Genomic DNA, 12776 nt, shown 5'->3' with positions numbered 1-12776 from the left:
GGGGGGATGTCAGGGGTAGGTTCTTTACCCAGAGAGTGGTGGGGGCATGGAATGCGCTGCCTGTGGGAGTGGCAGAGTAAGAATCATTGGTGACCTTTAAGTGGCAATTGTATAGGTACATGGATAGGTGCTTAAGCTAGGACAAATGTTCGGCACAACATCGTGGGCCGAAGGGCCTGTTCTGTGCTTAATTGTTCTATGTTCTAATAGTAGGCAGGGAGCAAATGATGAGTGCAAAGGAACAGATGATCTGAGGTCCTATTTTAATGCAAGTGTAGTAGGTAAGGCAGATGAATTTAGGGCTAGGATTAGTACCTGGAAGTATGATGTTATTGCTATTACTGAGACTTGGTTGAAAAAAGGGCATGATTTGTAACTAAATATCCCAGGATATACACACTTAGGCAGGATAGAGAGAGAGGGAAAAGGGGTGGGGGAAGTTGCATTACTGGTCAGAGAGGATATCACAGCAGTGCTGAAGGAGGGCAATATGGAGGACTCAAGCAGTGAGGCAATTTGGGCAGTGCTCAGAAATAGGAAGGGTGCAGTAACAATGTTGAGGCTGTACTACAGACCTCCCAACAGTGAGTGTGACATAGAGATACAAAAAGGAGCAACAGGGTGATGTCAATGGGAGATTTTAATTTTCCCAATATTAACTGGGATTCATTTAGTGTTAGAGGTCTAGATAGAGCAGAATTTGTAAGGAACATCCAGGAGGGTTTGATAGAGCAGTATGTAAATAGTCCAACTCGGGAATGGGCCAGACTGGATCTGGTGTTGGGGAATGGGCCTGGCCAGGTGGTTGAAGATTACTTTGGGAATAGTGATCACAATTCTGTAAGTTTTGGAATACTCATGGACGAAGACAAGAGTGGTCCTAAAGGAAGAGTGCTAAATTGTGGGAAGGTCAACTAAACCAAAATTTGGCAGGAGCTGGGGAATGTGGATTGGGGACAAAAAAAAACTGCAGATGCTGGGATCCAAAATAGATAGGCAGGAAGCTGGAAGAACACATCAAACTGGGCAGCATCAAGAGGTGGAGAAGTCGATGTTTCAGGTGTAACCCTTCTTCAGGACTTGGGGTGGGTGTGGGGGCAGCTGCAGATAACAGGGGTGGCGGAGCAGGGTGGTGAAGTGGGGATAGGCGAAAACAGGTAGAGGGTATGACCTGATTGGTCAATGGGAGGAATGAATTCGGTTGGTGGCAGGGAGCAGTGGAAGGGATTTGTGGGCGAAGTTCATCAACTTCGCCCACAAATTCCACCCCGCCTTCAAGTTGACTTGGTCCATCTCGGACACCTCCCTCCCCTTTCTTGACCTCACCATTTCCATCTCCGGTGATAGTCTCCAAATGGACGTTCATTACAAACCTACACACTCCCATAACTACCTGGACTACACCTCCTCTCACCCCAGTATCATGCAAGAACTCCATCTCATTCTCCCAATTCCTCTACCTCCACCGCATTTGCTCGGATGAAGAGACATTCCACTCGCGAGCATCTCAGATGTCCACCTATTTTGAACATGTTTTTCCTCCCCCCAGACAGCCCTCTGCCGCACCACCTCCATTTCCTGTTCCACTGCTCTAAACCACCCCCTCCCAATGCAATAAAGACAGTCCCCCTTGTCCTCCCCTACCACCCCACCATCTCCACATCCAATGCATCATCCTTAAACACTCCCCGCAAACTCCAACTAGACCTCACCACCAAGAACATCTTACCCTCCCCAACCCTTTCTGTCTTCTGCAAGGGTTGTTCCTTTTCAGTCCTTGGTTTGCGCCATTCTTCCCACCAACCCCCTCTGAACCCCCAGGTACCTTCGCCTACAACCGGAAAAGATTAACTTAAGGAACGGTTCACTGAGCATCGCAGCTGAGACTGAGGGGCTGACCAGACCTCTCAATCACCACCCATTTCAATTCCCCCAACCATTCCCTTTCCTACATGACCATCCTTGGCCTCCTCCATTGCCAAAACGAACTCCAACACAAATAGAAGGAACACATCATCTTCCGCCTGGGCAACCTACAGCCTGAAGGACTCAATACTGAGTTCATCAATTTCAAATAACCTCCCTTCCCATCCCCCGACTCCTTTCCCAGCCCCTCCTCATCCCTTTCACTGTTCCCTGCCACCAACCTGATTCATTCCTCCCATTGACCAACCGAGTCGTACCGTCTACCTGTTTTCACCTATCCTCACTTCACCACCATACCCCCACCACCCCCTTTATCTGCAACTCCCCCAACACCCGCCCCCAGTCCTGAAGAGGGGTTACATCCAAAACATTGACTTCTCCACCTCCTGATGCTGCCCGGCCAAATGTGGATTGGGAGCAGCTGTTTGAGGCAGATCCACCTTGGATATGTGAGAAGCTTTTAAAGAGAGGTTGATTAGAGTGCAAGACATACATGTCCATGTGAAAATGAGGGATGGAAATGGCAAGATTAGGAACCATTGATGACAGGTGAAATTGTGAGACTAGCTAACAGGAAAAAGGAAACATACATAAGGTCTAGGTGACTGAAAACAGACCAAGCTTTGGAGGAATTTTGGGAAACTAGGACCAATCTGAAATGAGGAATTAAGAGGGTTAAAAGGGATCATGAAATATCTTTAGCAAACAGGGTTAAGGAAAATCCCAAAGCCTTTTATTTGTATACAAGGAACAACAAGGTAACTAGAGAAAGGGCTGGCCCACTCAAGGACAAAGGAGGAATGTTATGCGTGGTGTCAGAGAAAATGGGTGAGGTTCTTAATGAGTACTTGCGCCGATATTCACCGAGGAGACAGACATGATGGATGTTGAGTTTAGGGAGAGGTGTTTGATTACTCTATGATTTGGAAGTTCTGGTGTTAGACTGGGGTGTACAAAGTTAAAAATCACACACCACCAGGTTATAGTCCAACAGGTTTATTTGGAAGCACTAACTTTCGGAGTGCTGCTCCTTCATCAGAAGTTGATGCTCCTTCATCAATCACCTGATGAAGGAGCAGCACTCCAAAAGCTAGTGTTTCCAAATAAACCTGTTGGACAATAACTTGGTGTTGTGTGATGTTTAACTTTGATTACTCTAGGTCAAGTCAGCGTAAGGAGGGAGGAAGTATTGGGTATTCTAAAAGGCATTAAGGTGGACAAGTCTCATGTTATGGAGGAAACGAGAGAGGAAATAGCTGGGGCCTTAACAGATACCTTGCAACATCCTTGAACACAGGTGAAGTCCCGGAGAACTGGAGAATTTCTAATGTTGTCCCCTTGTTTCAGAAGGGGAGCAGGGATAATCCAGGTAATTATAGACCGGTGAACCTGACATCAATGGTAGGGAAGCTACTGGAGAAGATACTGTGGGATAGGATCTATTTACATTTGGAAGAAAATGGGCTTACCAGTAAGCATGGTTTTGTGCAGGGAAAGTCATGTCTTACCAACTTAATAGAATTCTTTGAGGAACTGAAAGTTGATTGATGAGGGAAGGGCTGTAGATCGGCATTTGATAAGATTCCCCATGGTAGGCTGATGGAGAAAGTGAAGTCATATGGGGTCCTGGGTGTACTAGCTAGATGGATAGAGAACTGGCTGGGCAGCAGGAGACAGAGTAGTAGTAGAAGGCAGTTTCTCAAAATGGAGAGCTGTGACCAGTGGTGTCCCACAGGGATCTGTGTTGGGACAACTGTTGTTTGTGATTTACATACATGATCTGGAAGAAGGTATAGGTATTCTGTTTAGCAAGTTTGCAGATGACACTAAGATTGTTGGTGAAGTAGATAATGAAGGGGATTGTCAGAGAATGCAGCAGAATTTGATAGATTGGAGAGTTGGTCAGAGAAATGTGGGTGGCACGGTGGCACAGTGGTTAGCACTGCTGCCTCTCAGCGCCAGAGACCCGGGTTCAATTCCCGCCTCAGGTAACTGACTGTGTGGAGTTTGCACATTCTCCCCGTGTCTGCGTGGGTTTCCTCCGGGTGCTCCGGTTTCCTCCCACAGTCCAAAAGTGTGCAGGTGAGGTGAATTGGCCATGCTAAATTGCCAGTAGTGTTAGGTAAGGGGTAGATGTAGGGGTATGGGTGGGTTGCGCTTCGGCGGGACGGTGTGGACTTGTTGGGCCGCAGGGCCTGTTTCCACACTAAGTAATCTAATCTAAAAAAAATGGCACATAGTTTTCAATCTGGGCAAATGTGAGATGGTACATTTTGGAAGATCCTACTCATGAATGAACGATATGGGAAATGGAAAAGCCCTAGGGAAAACTGATGTACAGAGAGATCTGGTGTTCAGGTCCATTGTACCCTGCAGGTGGCAACGCAAGTCGATAGAGTGGTCAAGAAGGCATACGGCATGCTTTCCTTCGTCAGACGGAGTGTTGAGTACAAGATTTGGCAGGTCATGTTACAGTTGTATAAGACTTTGGTTTGGCCATATTTGGAATACTATGTACAGTTCTGGTCACCACATTACCAAAAGGATGTAGATGCTTTGGAGACGGTGCAGAGGAGGTTCACTAGGATGCTCCCTGGAATGGAGGGAACCAGCTATGAAGGGAGGTTGAGTAGATTAGGATTATTTTCATTAGACAGATCATGAGGGGGGTGGGGACCTGATTGAGGTCTACAAAGTCATGAGAGGTATGGACAGATTGAATAGCAAGAAGCTTTTACCCCAGAGTGGAGGACTCAATTACTACGGGTCCTGAGTTCAAGGTGAGAGTGGAAAAGTTTAAAGGAGATACGCATGGAAAGTTCTTTACGCATAGGGTGGTGGGTTCCTGGAGCGCGTTGCCCATGGAGGTGGTAGAGAAGGGCATGATAGCATTATTTAAGACCTATCTAGACAGATAAATGAATGGGCAGGGAGAAGAGAGATACAGATCCTTAGAAAATAGAACAGATTTAGATAGAGGATCTGGATCAGCGCAGGCTTGGAGGACTGAAGGGCCTGTTCCTATGCTGTAACTTCCATTTGGAAGCTAATAGACTATATAAAGTAAGTATAATCTGGCTTTGGTTTCATCCTATATCTCACACACTGGGAAATCAAAATTATCAGCTACAAGGTACATTTAACCTATTTTCTAATAAACATGTTCAGAGCTGATCTTACACACTTCTGGAACAGGTGGGACTTGAACCTGGGCCTCATGGAATACACTCACTATAAAAAGGTAGTGTTTGAAAAGAATCGCTGCCAAAGAATTGTAGCGATGTTCAATTGCATGAAATTAACATCACCAAGAGGCAACACAACTAAGTTAAAACATTTGGAATAAAACAAAAATTGCATTATAAATGTTTTCAAGAAATAAATTTGATTGCTGAAGAGTAAACCTTACTTATAGTTGCATCCCTGAAAATCACAACTTTAAGTGAAACAACTTTGAACTTAATCACGGTTTCCTTCAGGAATCAATGATAAAGATACAATTAGGTTCTGTGAGCTATTTCTCACCACAAAGAAAATGTAAAAGTTAAAATAATGTATCATTCTTGTGCAACACTACGTTCATAACTGAATTAGCTTGCAAAACAAAATACATCACTAAATATCCATTTTTATTAAGCCAGATTGACTAACTTCGATGTCATGCAGAGGTTTGTCAGTGCAGGAAGCAGAACTCCCAGAACTACATCCAATGACTGACTTCTGCCACCAGAACAAAGCCAATAACGAATAGAAGAACAAACCTGAGCCTCAGATAAGAACAGAGGCAGCAGGCGCAGCTGGGGCTGGAGGCAAAACCAGGACAGGGCAAGGTCATGAAGAAGGAAAAGAAGGGGGAAGGGGGAGGAGGTGCAAGGTGCCATAGCATGATAGAAAGGCAAGATTGGCAGAGGTAGTGGGGTTTGGTTGGAAGAGGTTCTGAGGGGCAGGGTGGAAGCAGGCGAGATGGGGTAAAGTCAGCTGGACAAGCAGACCACAGACAGAAAATTACTTAAACGTTGTTAGAATGAAACCGACTTAAAGTGAAACTGATAACATTAAATGATCATCATCAACTTTATCATCAATAATGTTAAGGTGAAACAATGTTAAGTCAGTTGATATTAAGAGGGGACGTAAGTGCTGTTTATGGACCACCATGTTAGCAACATCAGTATATAATATACATTATAGGTCTTCCGTAATCTAGTATATGGAAACAAAGCTGAACCTGGGCATTTTCGACTAAGAGGCTCTCTTGAATGGCTGACGTATCTCTCCAGCTACCTCTGGTCCTTCTTCTCCCACACACCATTCCCATCTTGTAATTGTTATTAGGACTTTAGAATCATATCATTCTATGAAGAACAAAATATTTTACATGAGACAAGCAAAATAACATACCACTTATAGAAGTTACAGTAAGAGAGTCAAGCGGAATAGCTTCCTTTCTGACGTCACTCTCAATCATTTTCTCTTTTCTTTTCTCCTTCCATTCTTTGGGTGCAAGTTTTTCAAAAAACATCTTTGCAGTTATACAATAATCCAGTTCTTGCTGCTGTTTTCCAATTGCACTACACAATGTTAAAAAAAAACAGGTGAAGTAGGTTGTTCAATGGTGGTGATCAACTAAATTACCTGATTGAGGTGTTAACACTCAGGGTTGTGATGCAAGACAGAAGGCCACTTTAGAGACTGGAGGACCATATTGAGCACAAGAGGCAGATGGTTGGCCTGACTTCAAAAGGTTTTTTTCTGTTCACTCACGGGATATGGACTGGTCCAACATTTATTGCCTATCTCTACATGCTTGTGAGAACATGATAGTGAGCTGCCTTCTTGAACCACTACAGTCCACGTGACCATGCTAGGAGACTTGTACTTTCTAAGCATGAATAAGCATTTGGTTGTGATATGTTCAAGAGAAGCTGGCCTGGAGTTTCTCCATTACTGAACTGGAATCTTGCAGCTGCCAAGTCCATAACATGCAGAGGTTGATGCCAGATATGTGGGTACATCACCCTCTGCAAGTTCCCCTCCAAGCCACTCACCATCCTGAGTCAGAAACATATCACCATTCCTTCAGTGTTATTGGGTCAAAATCCTGGAACCCTCTTTAATGGCAATCTAGGTTTCCCTACGTCATGTGGATTGCAGCTCAAAAATGGTAGCTCATCATCATATTCACAAGGCCAATAGAAAGTTGGCTTAGCCAGTGATCCCCATATCCCTGGATCAAATGAAAATAATTCTCCAGGAATATCTGACTCAGTAGCACGACCTTGTCCACTAAATACAATTCATGTTATTACTTCTCGCAATTAGGGATTCTAATGAATACCTGAGAGCAGCTTTTACATGGTATAGTTACAAGATATAGTATCATACCTCAACATTCAAAATAAATGTTGCACACCTTTTAAGACTTAGCACTTCCTCAGTAAGTTTTTCTATTTGCTCCATTGCAAGACGATTATCATTTGCAGTTTCTTCTGCCCTAAAAAGAATTAAAATATTAGCACCATTTATAAAAGATCTTTACAGAATCACACAAGGTGCATAGGAGGAAGTGATTCTGGCTATTGTTCAGGCAAAGGAGCCATCTAAATAGTCCCACTCCCCTCTTCTACCCCCATGTTATTATGGATAAAGGGGAAGTTTTATATAAGCAAAGGAGCAGGCTCTGAAAGTGATACATTGTTTGTCTCTTATTAATTTTACTGTCTTGCAAAGTAAAATGTCAGGCTCTATTGAGTGTCATTGTGAGTTGGAGGACTGGAGAATGGTCAGTATGATAGAAGTATCAGTATCTATTTATAAGAAGACAGAGTTAATTCAGGGAATCTCAGACCAGTTGGTTTTACTATCTGTGACAGGGAGAAGTATACTCGAAAGATGAAGTGGCCACTTATCTTAAAAGAAACAGCACTAGAAATTCCAGCAGGAATTTTAAAAGGACTTGAAAAACATGATATAATTCTTTAAGTGGAGAGCAGGCATGGTGGAGGAGGAACTGATGTGGATGTAGTGTACCTCAATTAGTGGAGATTCTTTGATAAGGTAAACTCACAGGAGTCTATCTGAAATAATTAAGGAGAATGGAACAGAATCAGAAACTGATAGAGAAACTCAGCAGGTCAGGCAGCATCTATGGGGAAAAAACAGAGTTAACATTTTGAGTCTGATGACGTTTCTTCAGAAAGGAGTCACTCGACTCAAAACTCTGCTTTCTCTCCTCAGATGCTGGCAGACATGCTGAGTTTCTCCAGCAATTTCTGTTTTTGTTACAGATCTCCACATCCCCAGTTCTTAGCCATATCTTAAGGAGCATGAAAATAACAGCAGGATCATAAACTGGATTGAGTAGATCTCAGTGAGTTTGAAAAGTGAGTAAAAATGCTCTGCAAGGATGTCTTCATTCTCATCAACAATTTGGAGTTGGACCTGTTGGAATTTGTGCATGTAATTAAAACAGGAGTTGTATATTGTTTCCTTTAAAGGACATAAGAACTGCAAAGAGGAATGGGCTAAAGTGGAGCAAGAAGAATTCAATATCTATATGAGCTGATTGTTAGAATAAAAGCAGAATACAAAAAAAAAAGAAAATCTAAGCGTAAATTACTTGATGTTGTTGAAGAGCAGAGGGGTTGGGCAGGGAAACAAGGGGTAACAAGTTCACAGGACAATAGGCAGCACCTCCAATTCACAAGGTTCAAAGAGCTAACAAAACTCTAGGCTTTGGCACAGACAATATAGAATAAGAGGAACAAGTATTTCGAATACGTATATCAAAAGGTAACAATGAGACTAACTGAACACCTAGGTAGGACCTCAGTTAGACTGCGTTTTTCTTTATTATTTCACAGAATATGGATATCATTGGCGCGGGCAGCATTTATTGCCCAGAAGCCCTTGAGGTGGTGGTGAGTTGCTTTTTTTGAAACGCTGCAATCCATGGACCATAATTACACCCTCAATTTCATTAGGGAGGGAATTCAAGCATTTTGACCCAGCAACACTGAAGGAATGGCAAAATATTTCCAAGTCAGAATTGGGAGTGGCCTGGAAGGGAAATTCTGGCAATGGTGTTCCCATGTACCTTGTCTTTGCCCTTGTTCGTCTGAATGGAAGTGGTTATGGGTTTGGAAGATGCTGTCTAAGGAGTTTTGGTGAATTTTTATAGCACATCTCATAGATGGTACACACCACTGCCACTGAGCATCAGTGTTGGAGGGAGTGGATGCTTTGCCAATCATGTGGGATGCTTTGCCCTATGTGGTGTCAAACCTCTTGTGTATTGTTGAAACTGCACCCATCCAGGCAGGTTAGAAGTACAGTGTGCACTATATTGGGCTTCATATATGGGAAGGATATTCAGACTTTCAAAAGGATGAACAGATTGATTAGAGCTTTGTGTTGTGAGAACATGGAAGAAAGATTTAAAATCTTCATCCCAGCACAGCAGAAATGATGGAATTAGAACAGTTTTGAATTATGAAAGAATGGGACTAGGTGGATAGAAGTCGATAATTTCAAGAAGTTGAAGCACCTGGTAAATGGGGGAAATGTAAATAAATTTAAGATAATTAGAAGAGAGTACATGGGAAACTTCACAACATAGAGTTGTGAGCGAGTGGAATTTACCTCGAGAATTGATCTTTCCGCCTCTCTAATCTTTCTGACATTGTCCCTTCCCATTCATCCCCAACATGCTTTCACCCAAATAACCACTTCCCACCCCTTCAACCCAATACTTTCCATCTTCCACCCTATTCATCCCAACATGTTCCTTCTGTCTCCTGTTCAAACTAACACTCCTCGGATTGAGAAGATTGAGTGGCACAAAGGGAAGGTACGGACAAAGGATCAGGATGAGACATGCAGACAACTCTCTTGATGAAACCAGCAGTATCTGCATAAAGAAGTGAGTGTGCCATCCTTAGGGAGACAGAGAGAGGAAGTAGAGCCATAGAAAAGTGAAACAGTAAACACAAAGAGAATGAGTGGCACAAAAATTAATAAGTAGAGGCTAAATCATAGGATCATAAGCATTAGGAGAAGGAGTAGGCCAATCAACTCCTTGAGCCTGCCACACTATTCAATAAGATTATGGCTGATTGATTGTGGGTTTTGATTCAGATTTTCCTGATCCTAACACCTTGCCTCCTCATTTCACCCACCCTCCACCGATCCTCAACTCCAAAAAGTAAAGTTAAAAATCACACAACACCAGGTTATAGTCCAACAGGTTTAATTGGAAGCACAATAGCTTTCGGAGCATTGCTCCAAAAGCTAGTGTGCTTCCAATTAAACCTGTTGGACTATAACCTGGTGTTGTGTGATTTTTAACTTTGTACACCCCAGTCCAACACCGGCATCTCTAAACCAAAAAATAAAATCAGTCTGCATATTTCTGTGCACTACAGTACACAATGTTGTCACTTTAAAGCTTCCAGTGATTGAACAATGCCAGATCAAAGAGAATATTTTAGTTAAACTTATTCAATTCACAAAAGTCTACAACTTCTAACATACCGTAACATGGCTTGTACACTCTTGGTTTGACTTTCTGCCATTAAATTTTCAATGGCGAGTTTATTTTTTGCAAGTTTCTTTTCATCCTCGATCATCCGTTGCTGCTGTTCGCGAGCGGCTTCTTTCAAGCCTTTTATTGAGTTTTCCTTTAATCCTGCTGTGTACTACAGGCAACCAAGAGAGTTTGAGTTAGGGGTTTTGAGGACACAGACAGAATCCAGAGCTGATCACTCGACAGTGAACAGCACAAGATATATTGTGCCATTCGAGTGGGAAGTCGCTATCCTGAAATCATTTACTGCCTCTACCATACTGGCTCCAATTTATCACTAACACAGTAAGAGATCACAACGGAACAGATGTGGCAAAGCGCTCTTGGGTCTGGACTGTAGGGAGTCGACACTGTACTGTATAATTACTGAATTACTGTATAATTACAGAAATAATTACTGTATAGAACTGAACCAGAAGGTCAGACCTTGCAACAGGAAATGCTGTTATGCCATGTTGGGAAATTAAATTCATTAATAGTTTGAATATATTAATCATTGATTAGTGGATGAGCAGACATTGAAATTAATCAAATTGCTGTTAAAAAACCCCAATGGTTTACGATATACTTCAGAGAAGGAAGTCTGTCATGCTTACGTGTCGTACAGGGCTTACAGGTGCTTGTTGGAACTGCACTCATCTAAGCAAGTAGGCTATATACTTCCACACTCCTGAGTTTTGTCTTGCAGATGGTGAATAGGCTTTGGGGAGGCCTAGCCTCTGATCTGCTCTTGTAGCTACAGTATTTATATGACTAGTCCAGATCAGTTTGTGGTCAATGGTAACCTTCAGGATATTGACAGCAGGGGTATCGGCATTGGTAATGCCAGTGAATGTTAAGAATCAATGGTAAGACTGTTTCTTGTTGAAGGTGTTTATTGCCTGACACATGTGTGGCAGGAATATTACTTGCGGTTTATAAGTCGAAGCCTGCATATTGTCTAGATCTTGCTACATATGGAAAGTAACTACTTCTGTATCTGAGGAGTTGCGAATAGTATTGAATAATGTGCAGTCATCAGCAAACATCTCCACTTCTGAACTTATGATGGAGGGAAGTTCATTAAATGAAGCAGCTGAAGATAGTTGAGCCTAAGACAAATACAGCATAGTATCGACCCTTTGACCCTCAATGTTGTGCCGACCTTTTATCCTACTCTAAGATGAATTTAACCTATATTTTACTAACACCAATGTGCCTATCCAAGAGTAGCTTAAGTGTCCCTAATGTCTCTGACTCTACTACCACTGGTGGCGGTGCATTCCACGCACCCACCACTCTCTGTGTAAAGAATCTACATCTAACATCTCCCCTAAAGCTTCCCCTGATCACCTCAAAATTATGCCCCATTGTGATAGCCATTTCCAAGAGTCTCTGGCTATCCACTCTATCTATGCCTCTCAACATCTTGTACACCTCTCATCATTATTCACTCCAATGAGAAAAGCCCTAGCTCCCTCAACATTTCTTCATAAGACATGCCCTCCAGTCCAGGCAGCACCCTGGTAAATCTCCTCTGCACCCTCTTGAAACGTTCCACATCCTTCCTATAATAAAACAACCAGAACTGAACACAATATTCCAAGGGTGGTCTACCTTCATCAATGTGTTTATCGCATCCTCAAAGAATTCAATAAGGCTTGTGAGGCATGACCTACCCCTCACAAAGCCATGCTGACTATCTCTAATCAAACTTGGTTTTCCAAATAGTCATAAATCCTGTCTCTCAGAATCCTCACCAATAATTTGCCCACCACAGACATAAGACTGATTGGTCTGCAATTCCCAAGGTTATCCCTATTCCCTTCCTTGAACAAAGGAACAATCTTTGCCATCCTCCAATCATCTGGTACTATTCCAGTGGACAGTGAGGATGCAAAGATCATTGCCAAAGGTGCAGCAATCGCATCCCTCACTTTCTATAGTTACCTTGGGTTTATCCCATCTGGCTCAGGGGACTTATCAGTCCTCACGTTTTTCAAAATTTCCGGCACCTCCTTCTTAACATTAACCTGTTTAAGCATATCCTCATAAAAGACGAGGTCCCTCTCATTAGTGAATTTTGAAGCGAAGTATTCATTAAGGACCTACCCTATCTACCAAGGCTTTTTCATGCCCTCTTCTAGCTCTTGGTCCATTATTCAGTTCCTTCCTGGCTAACTTGTAACCGTCTGGAGCCTTTCTGATCCTTGATTCCTCAACCTTAAGTAAGCTTCCTTCTTCTTGACTAGATGTTCCACAGCTTTTGTCATCGAAGGTTCCTTCA

General features: G+C 42.8%; 1 protein-coding gene across 1 annotated transcript in view; it reads right to left on the bottom strand.

The window, feature by feature from the left end:
* The window catches only part of LOC122561440 (coiled-coil domain-containing protein 38-like), a 74541-nt gene that overhangs the window by 30457 nt on the left and 31308 nt on the right, over positions 1-12776 (bottom strand). The window contains exons 6-8 of the mRNA XM_043713182.1: positions 10459-10622; positions 7340-7420; positions 6328-6497 (exon numbers count right to left, since the gene is read on the bottom strand). Coding sequence (XP_043569117.1) covers positions 6328-6497; positions 7340-7420; positions 10459-10622 — 415 coding nt within the window. The remainder of the gene's footprint in view (positions 1-6327; positions 6498-7339; positions 7421-10458; positions 10623-12776) is intronic.

Source organism: Chiloscyllium plagiosum, chromosome 23, assembly GCF_004010195.1.
Source record: "Chiloscyllium plagiosum isolate BGI_BamShark_2017 chromosome 23, ASM401019v2, whole genome shotgun sequence".
NCBI classification, from domain to species: domain Eukaryota; kingdom Metazoa; phylum Chordata; class Chondrichthyes; order Orectolobiformes; family Hemiscylliidae; genus Chiloscyllium; species Chiloscyllium plagiosum.
The sequence above is the reverse complement of the archived record's forward strand: the minus strand, read 5'-3'. Positions and strand labels throughout refer to the sequence as shown.